The 15768-nt window shown below is 43.6% G+C and overlaps 1 protein-coding gene across 2 annotated transcripts in view; it reads left to right on the top strand.

Moving 5' to 3' along the window:
* PRKDC (protein kinase, DNA-activated, catalytic subunit) overlaps positions 1-15768 on the top strand; it is a 683602-nt gene that overhangs the window by 229564 nt on the left and 438270 nt on the right. For both annotated transcript variants that reach the window (XM_029591248.1, XM_029591249.1), the window contains exons 26-27: positions 9255-9362; positions 9780-10006. In XM_029591248.1, coding sequence (XP_029447108.1) covers positions 9255-9362; positions 9780-10006 — 335 coding nt within the window. The remainder of the gene's footprint in view (positions 1-9254; positions 9363-9779; positions 10007-15768) is intronic.

Genomic DNA, 15768 nt, shown 5'->3' with positions numbered 1-15768 from the left:
ATCTGGAGTAGGGTTTCCTACTTTAGGGGAATCCAACCCTCCTGTCTTTTAATGTTCGCCTTGTTTGGGGTGAATAGTTGTTTAAGTTGGTTTGAAGTTGGTTCCAGTGGTTTTTTGCTTGGGGATCGACCAATACTGAGGAGTTGCAGGTGGCACTAGTGGTGTATATAGCAGCACCTCAGTTTTTTTTTTTTCTGCCTCCATCTGCTGGTGGGAGTGCATAACCCACTGGTCTGGACTGATCTGTGGTATTACAGGAACGAAAATTAGCAGGTAAGATCCAATTTTCCTATCTTTGGTTAACCACTGGGTTATTTATTTATTTATTTATTTATTTATTTATTTATTTATTTATTTAGATTCTTTTATATACCGAAGTATAGCAGGGTGCCTTCACTCCGGTTTACAATGTAACCAACATCATACATAAAACGCATTCATAACGAACATATTGAAACGTGTATAGACAACTAGTAACAATTCGGCATATGGTGTAAGGACATGGATGGAAAAAGATTGTTCCTTAGTCTCAGTGAAACATGCAACTAGGGGAAGGAATATCCAAGATGCACTGTCCTGCGGAACACAGAGCATGTTCAGAAGTATGAATTCTTAAAAGTAGACTGTATCCTCGGCACTTCTGTCAAAGTGCATCTCAGTGTCGTCATGGCTTATCACCAGCAGGTGGACGGGACTCCTGACTCTTGCTATCTTTTAGTGTCAAAGTTCATGAAGGGACTGTGGTAAACCAAGCCACCAATATCATGAGTCTTTAGTATAGTCCTGGCTTAACTTATAAAGCCACCTTTTAAACCTCTTAAGTCAGTAGGCCTGAAATTTCTCATATGGAAGGTGGTATTTGTGGTTGTTACTTTGGTGAGGTGAGTGGGCTTTTATTCAACATACCTTTATTTTTTTCACAATAAAATTCTATGCATTTACCCTGACTTTCTTTCAGCAGTGATTTATGCTTTCCACATCAACCAGATCCTTGTGCTGTTTACATTTGTTCCAAAACTGCTGTGCACAAAGGAGAGCGGACTCTTCTTTCCTTGGACTGTAAGAGATCTGTAGCATATTACTTGAAGAGGAATCGGCCTCACTGTCAAATTTATCAGCTATTTGAGTTCTTTGATCCCAACAGGCTGGGAAGGGCTGTATAGTGCAGTGCTTTGTTTTGGCTGGACCAAAGTTTATGGAGACTGTTGTCGAAGCTCGCCAAGTATGAGGAAGGGCCACTTCCATTGAAGACATTTATAAAGCTGCTACTTGGTCATCGGTTCACACATTCACATCCCAGTATGTCTGGGGGAGATATTAACTTTGAAGTAATAGTATATGCAGCCTTTTCACCCAGTACTCCAGTTTCTATGGGGTGGGGTCTAAGTTGCCTTTCAGTTGTCCCGCAAGGCAGCCCTGTGCTTTGGACTCCCTGCTTGTTATAGCTGATTTCATCTGCTTATCAACAAAAAAAGAACAATTGCTTTCCTGTAACAGGGGTTCTCCATAGACAACAGAATATATCAGCCATCTGAGTATTACCTCTCCTTGTAGAGTCAACTACCAAACTTAAGGGTAGATTTTGTTTTCTTTGACATTGATAGTTTTATTAAACTTTTAACACAGGATTGTTTAAACAATGTAATTATGTATACAGAGAGATCCCATGTCCAACCCCCCCCCCCCCAGGCATAGTGGAGCTTCGGCCAAGCTGCAGTGTGATCCGAAGTCATCATAAGCGAAGAAGGGCTGCATGCCTTCATAAACAGCATATCAAAGTCCACAATGTTAGTGATCAAGGCAAACAGTCTCTGAAACAAAGGTAAAGGACAAGATAGTGATAAATCCCCATCCATGGAAATAGGAATCGCTGCCTTCCCCCTCAGGCCTTATGAGAAAAGGAATATGCATAGCAACAGTATCATATTACAATTTAGCTATATAATCAATAAACGGTTTCCAAGTTCTAATAAAAGAGGGCATTCTCCCATATTTGGCAGCAGTTAAGGAGGCTAGCCGATAATAAAAGTTTAATTTCTTTGACATCCACTAGTGTGGGCGTCTGGTCCATTTTCCACCGAAGAGCTATCAAGTTGCGAGCAGCAATGAAAATTTGAGTGCATAGGTGCTGCTGGGCCTTACCTATGGCATCAGGATATATATGCAATAGGGCAGCGATATCTGAGAGTGGGAGGATGACCTGTAACAGGTCGCTTATCCAAGTAAAAAGAACCTCCCAAAAGGGTTGTAATTTATGACAAACCCACCAGATATGAAAGTACGTTCCATGACTTCCACAATTACGCCAGCAGGAGTCCAATACCGCTGGATATATTCTATATATTTTATCTGGGGTGAGGTACCATCTGTATATCATTCTATAGCAATTCTCACTCAATCCGGCTGAGATTGAGCATCTCCTAGCAAAATACATTATAGCTTCCCACGTCTGAGTGCTCAGCTGCTCCCCCAAGTCGACTGCCCATTGCCTAGCGAATTTACTGGGCTCCTGCTCTTCTGGAAAGAAGAAGTGATATATCTTGGAGATAGGACCCATTATCCTGTCACTATGCATAGCTAAGGTTTCAAACAACGAACGGCCAGGACGTAGCAGATTGGAGCATTGCAATGATTGGAGGAAATGAACCACTTGGGCATATGCCAAGAAGTCTCTCGGGCTAAAGGGAAGGATGTCTGTCATTCCTGCCAATGAAAGAATTGCCCCCTGTGACATCATGTGCCCGAAAGTAGTGACGCCCTTCTCCCTCCAGGAATTCAGCTGAGAAGTCTGATAGCCCGCTGGCATTTGGATATTATGAAGGAGAGATGTTTGATAGAAATACTTGTAATCCCCTACAACCTGCCGTCTGCTCTGCTTCCATATTTGCAAGGTAACTTGCAAGGACCATGGGACACCCTGTACTGGCCGCCAGGTATTTTGTGGTTGCCAGAATATGGGCAATAAAGCCATGGGTCCTAGTATCGCCTGCTCAATAGACACCCATTGTTTAACCTCCATACTGTGGTAGATGTCTAATATAGCTTTCATCTGGGACACCCTGTAGTACCACAGAATATTACCGTGTTTCCCCGATAGTAAGACACCCCTGATAGTAAGACGTAGTGGGAATTTTAGGGGGGTCGGCTAATGTAACACATCCCCCGAAAGTAAGACGTACCTGTTATTTAAAAAAAAAATTATTTTTAAATACCTGTCGGAGGGCCGCGTGGGTCCAGGCGGCTGGCGGCGGGAGCCGGGTGGTCGCGTGTTAAATCTAGGCCGCGGGCGGGTGGGCGCTTGTTCGGCGGCGGCGGGTGGACGCGCGTTAGTTCGAGACGGGCGGCGGGTGGTCGCGTGTTAAATCTAGGCCGGGTCGCACAGGCGCGCATTCATTCACTGCCGGTGGGGGCTGCTCAAGGCAGTCACATGCTGTGACGTCACGGCATGTGACTGCCTTGAGCGCCGAAAGCAGCCGGCAGCGGCGAAAGCAGCCGGCTCCTCCGCCTGGATGAATGAATTCATTCACTGCCGCAGCCCCCACCGGCAGCCCCCAGCGGCAGCCCCCAGCGCCGAATCGCAGGGGTCGCACAGGCGCTGTGGGCCTGTGCGCGCATTCATTCACTGCCGGTGGGGGCTGCAGCCCCCACCGGCAGTGAATGAATGCGCGCCTGTGCGACCCGGCCTAGATTTAACACGCGACCGCCCGCCAGCCGTCTCGAACTAACGCGCGTCCACCCGCCCCTGCCGCCGCCGCCGCCTGGAACAAGCGCCCACTCGCCCGCGGCCTAGATTTAACACGCGACCACCCAGCTCCCGCCGCCAGCCGCCTGGACCCACGCGGCCCTCCGACAGGTATTTAAAAATAATTTTTTTTTTGAACACTCAGGTTTTTTTTCCAATATAAGACATACCCTGAAAGTAAGACATAGTGGGACTTTTGGGGGTAAAAAGAAAGTAAGACGCTGTCTTATATTCGGGGAAACACGGTAGGTACTCTCAAGCCCCTTTATGACTTTGGAAGGTATACGTGGCGAGCCGGGGGGGGGGGGGGGGGCTGTTGCCAAATGAAGTCAAAAATTCGTTTCTGCCAATGTCGAAGGGCTGGGGGGGGGGGGGGAATACCTGTCGGTAAAGAAGACAATAAATATAGAAATTTGGGCAGTACCGTCATTTTAGCTATTGCGATTCTTCCCAGCCAAGAAAAGGTGATCCTATTCCACCTACTCATGTCCAGGGTTAGTTTATCAATCAGAGGTGTATAGTTAAGATGATAAAGATCAGGTAATCTGGCCGTTAGGAAGACCACCAGGTACTTAATATGAGACCGCCCATTTATATGGGAATCTACTACTGATGGCCTGTGCTTCAGCTGGATCCAAGGTTACATTAAGCAATTCAGACTTAGATAGATTCGGCATATGGTGTAAGGACATGGATGGAACGATAGATTCACCGTGAGACCTGCTACCGTGCCATACCTGTGCAATTCGCGTGTGACTCCCTCCAGAGACAGGGCCGGGTCCGTTAGTGTGAGCAGTATATCGTCCGCAAAGAGTGATGCTTTGTACTCCACATTACCGAACAAAACTCCGTGGATATCAGCTGCCCTGCATATCCTGGTCAGTAAGGGTTCTAGATACAAGGCGAATAGCAAAGGGGACAATGGGCACCCTTGTCTGGTACCCCTCCCTATGGAGAAAGCCGGGCCATAGCCGTTGTTTGCTTTAACCCGGGCAGAGGGATTGTTGTAAAGCTGTTGTACCCATTGAAGGAAAAAGGGTCCAAACGCCATTTGCCTTAATGTGGAGAAGAAGAAAGGCCAATGAACTAGGTCAAATGCCTTTTCAGCATCAAGTGATAATAAGACCGTAGGAATCCGGGCTCTGCGCACCCATCAAATAAGATCAATGACTTTTCGTATATTGTCCGCCGCCATGCGCTGCGGGATAAACCCAACCTGGTCTGAGTGAACTAGCTGTGGGAGAAATTTATTGAGATGTTGGGCTAGAACCCATGCAATGATTTTTAGGTCCACATTTATGAGCGAAATAGGCCTGTAGGAACCACATTGTGCCAGATCTCGTCCTGGTTTGGCCAGAACGGTTATACCAGCTACGTTGTTATGGTATCCGATACCTCCGCCCTCTCTAATGTTGTTAAAATATTGAGCTAGGGGCTCTGCAACTATTGATCTACATTTCTTATAATAAACCCCAGAGAGGCCATCTAGGCCGGGTGATTTGCCGGGTTTTAATGATTTGATCACCAACTTGATCTCGCTGGGCATAATAGGAGCGTCCAAACTCTGTCATTGGTCAGGAGTCAAGCCAGGCAGGCCAAGGTCTTGTAAATATTCATCTATGTCTGGTTGCTGAAGGGACCTCTCCGGTGCATACAATGTCTGATAGAAATTTGAAAAAATATTCCGAATATCCACAGAGGCCGTTAAGATGCCACCGGTTGGATTCTTAATTTTAGAGATGTTATTTTGGGAAAGCTGGACCCGTAATTGGCGGGCCAGAAGTCATCCTGCCTTATTCCCACCCTCATAATATTTCTGCTTAAGGGATTCCAGGGCATACAGTATGTGCTTGGGCTAGCTCATTTTTTAGGGCTAATACCTTCTGATAGCAGCGCCGGGATTGGGTCCTCATATGGACCTGCGACAGAACAGCAATTTTATCCATCAGATCGCGATGTGCCCCCTATTCCTAGCGTTTGCAAGCGGTGGCCCTAGAAATTAGGATCCCCCTTGCAACCGCCTTGGAACATTCCCATAAAGTGCTAGGGGAGGTTTCCCCAGCCCTATTCAGGCGGAAATATTCCTGCAGCTGTGTGCCCAAGGCCTGTACAAAGGCAGTGTCTTGCATGAGGGATTCCTTCAGCTTCCAGAATCGGCTTCCTTCGTCCAGATCGCCCAGGTCAATCTCAAGACCAATGGGGGCGTGGTCAGACCATGTGATTACATCAATGTCTGCTCCCCTAACCTGATTTCCCACAAGTTTATCCACCAGAAAATAATCAATGCGAGAATAGCTATCATGAGGTGCTGAATAAAAGGAATAAGATCGGGTTTTGGGAAACCGGTTTCTCCATATGTCAACAAGGTTCCAGTCAGCCATGAAATCCCGTAATAATGTCTTAGTGTGACCAGGGGCTTGATAATGTGGATTAGAGGTATCCATGTCAGACCGTAGCGCAACATTAAGGTCCCCACCTAGTATGATCGGGCCGTCAGCATGTAGTAGCAGCGCTCTATTCATCGCCTGCCAGAAATGACTTTGGTCTCGATTTGGGGCATAAATAGACACAAGGGCATATTTTTTTGTGCCAATTTGAATGTTTAAGATAAGGAACCTCCCATTCGAGTCAACCATGTGGGAAATATATTCAAATACCAAATGATTCGAAAGCAGTATCCCTGTTCCAGAATATTTAGCTTCTTTTCCACTGACTGCCAAAAGTACGTGTGGATATTCCTTATAAGATAGCAAATGCTCATGTTTGCGTTTCAGGTGGGTCTCCTGAATGAACGCTACGTCCGCTTTTTGATTCAGCAATTCCTTTTTAAGTAGAAAGCGCTTTCTATATGTGTTCAGGCCTTTAACATTAAGAGAGATTATCTTAACCATAATCAATGATAAGAAGTAAGGTCACTGTGAAAGCAATGAGAAAGGCTATCTGGCGCCCATGCAAGCACTGGGAAAGTGAATGTGGATGTATCTTAACCCCGATCTCACACCGGAGCGATTATTGGGGGAATTGTTATGTAACCTTGTGTTTTACTAAGAGGAGTTGCCGCATTGAGAATAAAAATTATATGTGAAACTTGACCAGCAAAGACTTATTTGCACTTATAATTGATGTATCTTAACCCCAACCATATAGAAAAAGAACAACTGGAATCTTCAATAAAAAATAAAGTTAGCCAAAGAAGCTAGCTCCACCAACTCCTCTGCCTTATCTAGAAGGGATTCGCTCGCCTTACTCCGCGAATCCAACCCCTGGGGTTACATGATGGGCCTCGCTGCCGGGCCAGCTGGTATCCTCTCCCTCCCCCTCCCCTCCCATATATGCATGATGAGCGTAATTAACTATAGATTAGGTTTGGTGCTCTCTATTGCCTACCCTACAGAAAAGTATAGCCTTTCAGGAAATATAGAACAGCAAAAAAGCAAAAACATTTCAAGGAAGAAAACCACTGAACTCTTAACAGTTATACTGCCCCCTCGACTCAAGCTGTAACCAATGAAAGTCCCTTCACAGTCAGCTCTTATCTGCTGTAGCACTCCTAGGGCAAGCTGGTTGTCTGCGAAGCCAACCTCGGCCCAGGCCCTGCCGCCGCCATCATAGGACTGCATACGTAGTTGAAATGGGCGCAGGTCTAGGGGCTGGAGCGAAATCAAAGCTGATGCCAGCTTGAGTGAAACAGTCCGCCCCCTCAGCTAGCGATTTGAACCTATAGGAGGTGCCTTGGTGTTGAAAGATCAAGGCGAATGGAAAGGCCCATCTGTATCGAATATCTTCTCTGCGTAAAATGGTCGTAGCTTCACGCAATTGATACCGCTTCTGCAGCGTGGAAGGAGCGAGGTCATTGTAGATGGCGATGTCATGGTTGCGCCATTTCCAGTGAGGGTGAGCACGGGCTAATTTGATAATGTCTTCCTTAGTTCTAAAGTGAAGAAATTTGATGATAATGTCTCTGGGCTGGTTATTTCTTTTAGGCCCAAGGGCAAGATGGCCCCTCTCCAAGCTCACTGTGAATAGATGTTCGCGCTCTTCCAGGGGTGCTCCGAAGCTGTCCCAGAGATCCTGGCAGACCGCCATTGCTGTCTTCATGCTATCCGCGTATTGCTCCTCCTCAGGAATTCCCCTAATGCAGAGGTTGGACCTGTGCGAGCGGTTTTCGAGGTCTTCTACTTTGTCCCACAGGGCCTCCAACTCAGACGTAAACTGCTTCACCTGTGCAGAAAGTGCGTCGACATGAACGCTCTGTCTGTCTGCCCTCCCATCCAGTTCATCGACGCAGGAACCCAGGGAGGCAAGATCCTTTTTCATGTTTTCAATGCAAGCTAAAATTTCTGCCCTATGGTTCTTGAGGTCCGTCTGGAGTTCAACAAACCACCTCCGCATTTCGTCCCGCGTGGGGAAGTCGGGACCGGAGGTACCCGGTAGCTGGTCACGGCCTTCCACGCGCGCTGAGCCCGTGCCATCTCCGGCGGCCATTTCTCCCTGGGAGACAGACGACTGTGTGCTTTCTTCGGGCGGGATCTCGTCTGCCAGCTTGCTAAAAGCAAATTGCTTTAAATCTGCCGCTCTTTGTCATGCGGCCATCCCAAGCACAATAGACAGCAATAAATGTTGCAGTCGCAGGTAGGTCTGCTTTTTACCTTAGAAAAAGCCTAAAGAGGAGAGTTCGGGAGCGGAGCTTGAGGGTTAAGCGGCCATCTTGCAGCGCTGCTCACTAGCGGCCCCCTAAGGGTAGATTTTAATAAAATACGCACGCGCCTCCGTGTGCGCACGCTATCCGGTGCACGCACATGCATGTGTGATTTTAAAACATTCGTGCGCCAGTAGAGCGCCACATGGCTGCTGTAATGGGGGCCTCCTGATCCACACTTCCCCGCCCCCAGGACCCCCCCTTGATAGAAGCCAGGCTCTTGTGCGCGTAACAGGGGTTACGGGCACGGCTGGGCCTTTTCTAAAATGTGTGCAGCACTCGTACGTAACCCCCATTTTCCCCGCATGAATGGGATTTAAAATTTAGCTGTTAAGCTCCAAAAGAGACTGAGGGATTCATAAAGCTGTAGTCGCACATGAGAACTCCTGCACCTGCTCAGAAATACTTCTGAGTGCTCGAATCATGTTGGTGCTCTCAAATGATTTTATTGGCTTAATATGTATAGTTTTATTCTGTCTTTTAGTAATCTTATCTTTTAAGCTATTTCTCTAAGCTAGTAATTTTTACCTTTTATTTTTCTATTTATAAACGATTGTAACTTTCTTACTATGTTTTTTATTGTAATGTAAACCGTTGTGAAGGCTACCGCTGAGATGACGGTATATAAATAATAATAAACCTTAAATGATGTCACCTATTTGTTATGGCTAATTTATCTTGCTGTCTGTAGAGAACCTGCATTACAGGTAAGCAACTTCTTTATTTTGTGGTCTATTAATGCTTAACACACAATGCCTTTATTTCAAAGCCAAAAATTGGAAAGTGGTGCTTCAGTTCTGTTTTACATTTTAGGTCACAAGACAGCTCTATGAGCCGCTAGTCATGGGATTGATTCATTGGTTCACCAATAATAAAAAATTTGAAAGTCAAGACACAGTAGCATTACTGGAAGCTATTTTGGTAGGTAAATTTGTTTACTTTAACTTTTTAAGGATAATGTATATCAGGTCTGCATTTTAAAAGCATAACACAAAGTGCTAAATATAGATCTAGCATTTTAAGGGCAGTGCTTGCTTAATCATTTCAGACAATTTTGATTTTAATCCGTTTTGCTAATAGTCGAGGATTAAAAAGGCAGCAAAATACATTTTTGCTTAATGAAAGATAACAGACCGTTTATATTTGTGTGCTGCAAAATAATGTTTATTTTTAACCATGTTCCCAGCCAGCTGTGATTTTTTGGATTGTGAAACATTTTTGTTTCTGTTAATGAGATTTTTTTCTCAAGACAAAACATTATCGAGATTCAATATGTTGGGACTAGGTTGTCAGCTGGTCTGTTCTGTCTAATAAAAGGTGTATTTTTTTCCACTTAAGGATGGAATAGTAGATCCTGTTGACAGCACACTGAGAGACTTCTGTGGTCATTGTGTTCAGGAATTTCTAAAATGGTCTATCAAACAGAAAACACCACAGCAGCTGGAGAAGAGTCCAGTGAATCCAAAATCACTTTTTAAACGTCTCTTTAACCTTGCACTTCATCCTAATGCATTCAAGAGGCTAGGAGCTGCCCTGGCTTTCAACAACATCTACAGAGAATTTAGGTGAGGTAACAGTTTAGACAGCTAAACTAGAATAAAACAATTCATATTGTGATGTTTCTATAGTAAAGCACCTCCTAGATAAAATAAAATGTTGATCTCATGAGAATGGTTTTCAAGGTGTCTACCACATGCAGATACTGCTTTTGTATTTCTGAAGGCAACTATGGAGTTTATTTTTAAAAACGTAACCCCTTAACTTTCTTTAAAAAAAAAAGGGTGGGACCAGAGGCATGGTTAGGTCAGGATATGGAATTTGGATTTTAGATTTAATTACTTGCTTTTCTAAATCTAAGCTGAAGATGTCTCCTTTCAGGTACTGTAGTTATTTCCCTGCCGAACAGGAGTTACATTGTAAGTACTAACCAGTTATGTTACCCATTTAAGTTTGAATGGAAAAATAGGCCTAAATTTAACCAGGCAAATTTTGTCCAGCTAGATTCAGGGGAATCTTCAGCTAAAACCCTATCCATTTTGATTCAGCTGAACATCCCACTAAAGGTAACTTTCCGGTTCAGTGGATTTTTTTTTCCAGTTTTCTTTCCAGCTCAGTGGATTTTGAAAATGGACATCTATATGATCACTGGGGTGTTACCTAGTTGACATAGCAGAATTATTAAAATTGGTCATTATTTCTAATAAAGATTGTAGAAGAATAAGAGAACATATGTTCTAAACTGCATGGTAGACTTCAGATTCTGTGCTTAAACAGTAGGGGGTGTGCATTCGTATTGAACATAAATGTAAAACGCTACTTTTTTTTTTTTTTAACTTAAAAAAGTGATAAGACATAAACAATCGGATTTCCAACTTATTCAACATAGCTATGTCAGGAGGCCCCCCCAAGCTGGCCAAAAGTTCCTTTTGGGCCGAACGAGGGTGCCGGAGGGAACTCGCGGGGAATCGCGTGATGCCGCGTCACGCCGACATCACGTGATTCCCCGCGGGGTCGCTTCCGGGATCCTCATTCGGCCCAAAAGGAACTTTTGGCCAGCTTGGGGGGGCCTCCTGACACCCACAAGCTGGCCAAAAGTTCCTTTTGGGCCGAACGAGGATCCCGGAAGCGACCCCGCGGGGAATCACGTGACGTCGGCGCCACGTCGCAGTGACGCGGCGTCACGTGATTCCCCGCGAGTTCCCTCCGGCACCCTCGTTCGGCCCAAAAGGAACTTTTGGCCAGCTTGGGGGGTGTCAGGAGGCCCCCCCAAGCTGGCCAAAAGTTCCTTTTGGGCCGAACGAGCGTTCCGGCGCAAACCCGCGGGGAATCACGTGACGCCGCGTCACTCCGACGTGACGCCGACATCACGTGCTCCTTGCTAAGTTGGTCAGAAATGGCGTCCTGACCCCGCTGGACCACCAGGGAGTTGTGGTAAGTCTTGGGGGGGGGGGATTAAGGAGGGTGAGGGGTTTACATTTTTATTTGCACATATGGACATATACTCAACTCATTGAATTCTGTTTATGTCCATATTGACCGCAAATGGGACCCCCTTTGGACATATGGACATATGAACTTAAACTTTTGCTCTGCACATCCCTATTAAACAGTAGCTTGTTTAGGATTTCTTAAATAGATATTGATAGAATTATTAAAATAAATTTCTGCTATGTAATTCATGGACACATAGGACTAAAGATGGAAAATCCATCATGGACAAAACTACAGTTCCCTTAGAACATAAGAAATAGCCATGCTGGGTCAGACCATGCATCCTGTTTCCAACAGAAGCCAAACCAGGCCACAAGAACCTGGCAAGTACCCAAACACCAAGAAGATCCCATGCTACTGATGCAATTAATAGTAGTGGCTATTCCCGAAGTAAACTTGATTAATAGCAGTTAATGGACTTCTCCTTCAAGAACTTATCCAAACCTTTTTTGAACCCAGATAGACTAACTGCACTAACCACATCCTCTGGCGACAAATTCCAGAGCTTAATTGTGCATTGAGTAAAATAGAATTTTATCCGATTAGTCTTAAATGTGCTACTTGCTAACTTCATGGGATGCCCCTAGTCATTCTTTTATCTGAAAGTGTAAATATGCGCTTCACATCTATTCGTTCAAGACCTCTCATGATCTTAAAGACCTCATATCCCCCTCAGCTGTCTCTTATCCAAGCTGAGCAGCCTAATCTCTTCAGAATTTCCTCATAGGGGAGCTGTTGCATCCCCTTTATCATTTTGGTCGCCCTTCTCTGTACCTTCTCCATCGTAACTATATCTTTTTTTGAGATGCGGCGACCAGAATTATACACAATATTCAAGATGCAATCTCACCATGGAGCGATACAGAGGCATTATGACATTTTGCATTTTATTAACCATTCCCATCCTAATAATTCCTAACATTCTGTTTGCTTTTTTGATTCTGCAGCACACTGAGCTGATGATTTCAAAGTATTATCCACTATGATGCCTAGATCTTTTTCCTGGGTGGTAGCTCCTGGTATGCAAACTAACATCGTGTAACTACAGCAAGGGTTATTTTTCCCTATATGCAACACCTTGCACTTGTCCACATTAAATTTCATCCGCCATTTGGATGCCCAATCTTCCAGTCTTGCAAGGTCCTCCTGTAATGTATCGCAATCCACTTGTGATTTAACTACTCTGAATAATTTTGTATCATCTGCAAATTTGATAACCTCATTCATCGAATTCTTTTCCAGATCATTTATAAACATATTGAAAAGCACAGGTCCAAGTACAGATCCACTGATTTACCCTTTTCCACTGAGAAAATTGACCATTTAATCCTACTCTCTGTTTCCTGTCTTTTAACCAGTTTGTAATCTATGAAAGGACATCGCCTCCTATCCCATGACTTTTTAGTTTTCTTAGATGCCTCTCATGAGGGACTTTGTCAAATGCTTTCTGAAAATCCAAATACACCACATCTACTGGTTCACCTTTATCCACATGTTTATTAACCCCTTCAAAAAAATGAAGCAGGTTTGTTAGGCAAGACTTCCCTTGAGTAAATCCATGTTTGACTGTATTCCATTAAACCATGTCTTTCTATATGCTCTACGATTTTGATCTTTAGAATAGTTTCCACTATTTTTCCCGGCACTGAAGTCAGGCTCACTGGTCTATAATTTCCCGGATCGCCCCTGGAGCCCTTTTTAAATATTGGGCTTATATTGGCCACCCTCCAGTCTTCAGGTACAATGGATGATTTTAATGATAGGTTACAAATTGTAACTAATGGATCAGAAATTTCATTTTTTAATTCCTTCAGTACCCTAGAATGCATACCATCCGGTCCAGGTGATTTGCTACTCTTTAGTTTGTCAATCTGGCCTACTACATCTTCCAGGTTCACAGTGATTTCGTTCAGTTCGCCTGACTCATCACCCTTCAAAAACCATCTCCGGAACTGGTATCTCTTCAGCATCCTCATTAGTAAACATGGAAGCAAAGAATTAATTTAGTCTTTCTGCAATGGCTTTATCTTCCCTAAGAGCCCCTTTAACCCATCTAACTGTCCAACAGACTCCCTCACAGGTTTCTTGCTTCGGATATATTTTAAAAAGTTTTTATTATGAGTGTTTGCCTCTACGGCCAACTTCATTTCAAATTCTCTCTTCACCTGTCTTATCGATGTTTTACACTTAACTTGACAATGCTTATGCTTTATCCTATTTTCTTCCAGTTTTTGAAGGATTTTTTTTTTTTTTTACTAAAATAGCCTCTTTCACCTCACCTTTTAACCATGCTGGTAATCGTTTTGCCTTCCTTCCACCTTTCTTAATGCGTGGAATACATCTGGACTGCATGTCTAGGATTGTATTTTTAAATAATGTCCATGCCTGTTGAACATTTTTAACCTTTGCAGCTGCACCTTTCAGTTTTTTTCTAACTATTTTCCTAATTTTATCAGTTTCCCTTTTGAAAATGTAGTGTTAGAGCTGTGGATTTATTTATTGTCCCCCTTCCAGTTATTAGTTTAAATTTGATCATGTTATGATCATTATTGCCAAGTGGCCCCACCATCGTTACCTCTCTCACCAAATCCTGCGTTCCACTAAGAATTGAATCTAAAATAGCTCCCTCTCTCGTTGGTTCCTGAACCAATTGTTTCATGAAGCAGCCATTTATGACATCTAGGAACTTTGTCTCTAGCATGTCCTGAATTTACATTTACTCAGTCAATATTGGGGTAATTGAAATCTCCCATTGATTTTGCATTGCCAAATTGGTTAGCTTCCCTGATTTCTCTTAGCATGTCATCATCTGTCTGACCATTTTGGCCAGGTGGACGATAGTATGCTCCTCTCACTATACTCTTACCCAACACACATGGGATTTCTATCCATATAGATTCTACTGAGCATTTATTCTCTTGTATGATCTTAATCCTGTTGGACTCTAGATCCTCCCAGACATATAAAAGTATACCACCACCAAGTTGATCTTCCCTATCATTGCGATATAATTTGTACCCTGTATAGCACTGTCCCATTGGTTATCCTCCTTCCATCAGGTCTCTGTGATGCCAATTATGTCAATCTCATCAATCTGCCATCATCAACGCTGTAGGTTTCTGGGGAGTTGTAGCCTGTTGGCACCAAATCTGCTATCTCCTGGTCAACAGTATCGCTGGGTTGGGCTTCCTTTAGCCAGTCTACTTTGTTCTCATCACCTCTCACTTTCTCTGCTTTTGAGGGAGTGAAAGATGAGTTGCCTCCGAGCTATGTTTCTGTCACAGACATAGAATATGACAGCAGATAAGGACCATTTGCCCATCTAGTCTGCCCAGTTCCACCGCTGGTGCAGTGCCATAGATCCTAGCCAATCCTTGGCTGTCCTCCCTCACCTCTCTTCCAATAGGAATCCTTTGTCTTTACCCCATGCTTTTTTTAAAATTCTGTTACCATTTTTGTCTCCATTACCTGCAGTGAAAGACCATTCCATGCATTCATCATTCTTTCTGTAAAGAAATATTTTATAATGTTGCTTCAGTTGGTGCCTCAATACCATGGCCTCTTGTTCTAGAGTATTTTTACTGCTACAGTTTTCTCCTGAACACTGGATTACAAAGCCCAAAGATAATTTGTGAGGAAATAAAAGTATGCAATAATATTCAGCCCTATTATATTAAGTCTAAAAATGTTAAACATTTCAGAAGAGATTCAAAGCATATATTTCAAACATAAAAGCATACACCTGCAATCTGTAACTTCAGGCGATCCGGGAAGCTACAGACCGGTTAGCCTGACTTCAGTGCCAGGAAAAATAGTGGAAAGTGTTCTAAACATCAAAATCACAGAACATATAGAAAGACATGGTTTAATGGAACAAAGTCAGCATGGCTTTACCCAGGGCAAGTCTTGCCTCACAAATCTGCTTCACTTTTTTGAAGGAGTTAATAAACATTTATTTATTTATTATTTATTTTTAATTTTTATATACCGAAGTTCTTGTAGAGACTACAAATCACTCCGGTTTACATAAAACAATGAACTGTCCAACGGAGAGCGGAGATTTACATAGAACTGTAGAACTTATGGAACAATATAAATAGCTGACAATTTAACATAGTGATAAATAAATATTATAGTTTAACTGGTAATACTAGATGACAATTTAACTAGATGACAATAACTAGTTAAATAAATAACTAGTTAAACCGGTAGATGTAGTGTACTTGGATTTTCAGAAGGCTTTTGATAGTTCCTCATGAGAGGCTTCTAGGAAAAATAAAAAGTCCTGGGATAGGTGGCGATGTCCTTTTGTGGATTACAAACTGGCTAAAAGACA

The sequence above is a fragment of the Rhinatrema bivittatum genome, chromosome 2 (assembly GCF_901001135.1).
Source record: "Rhinatrema bivittatum chromosome 2, aRhiBiv1.1, whole genome shotgun sequence".
Lineage (NCBI taxonomy): Eukaryota > Metazoa > Chordata > Amphibia > Gymnophiona > Rhinatrematidae > Rhinatrema > Rhinatrema bivittatum.
This window is presented reverse-complemented; position numbering and strand designations above follow the sequence as displayed.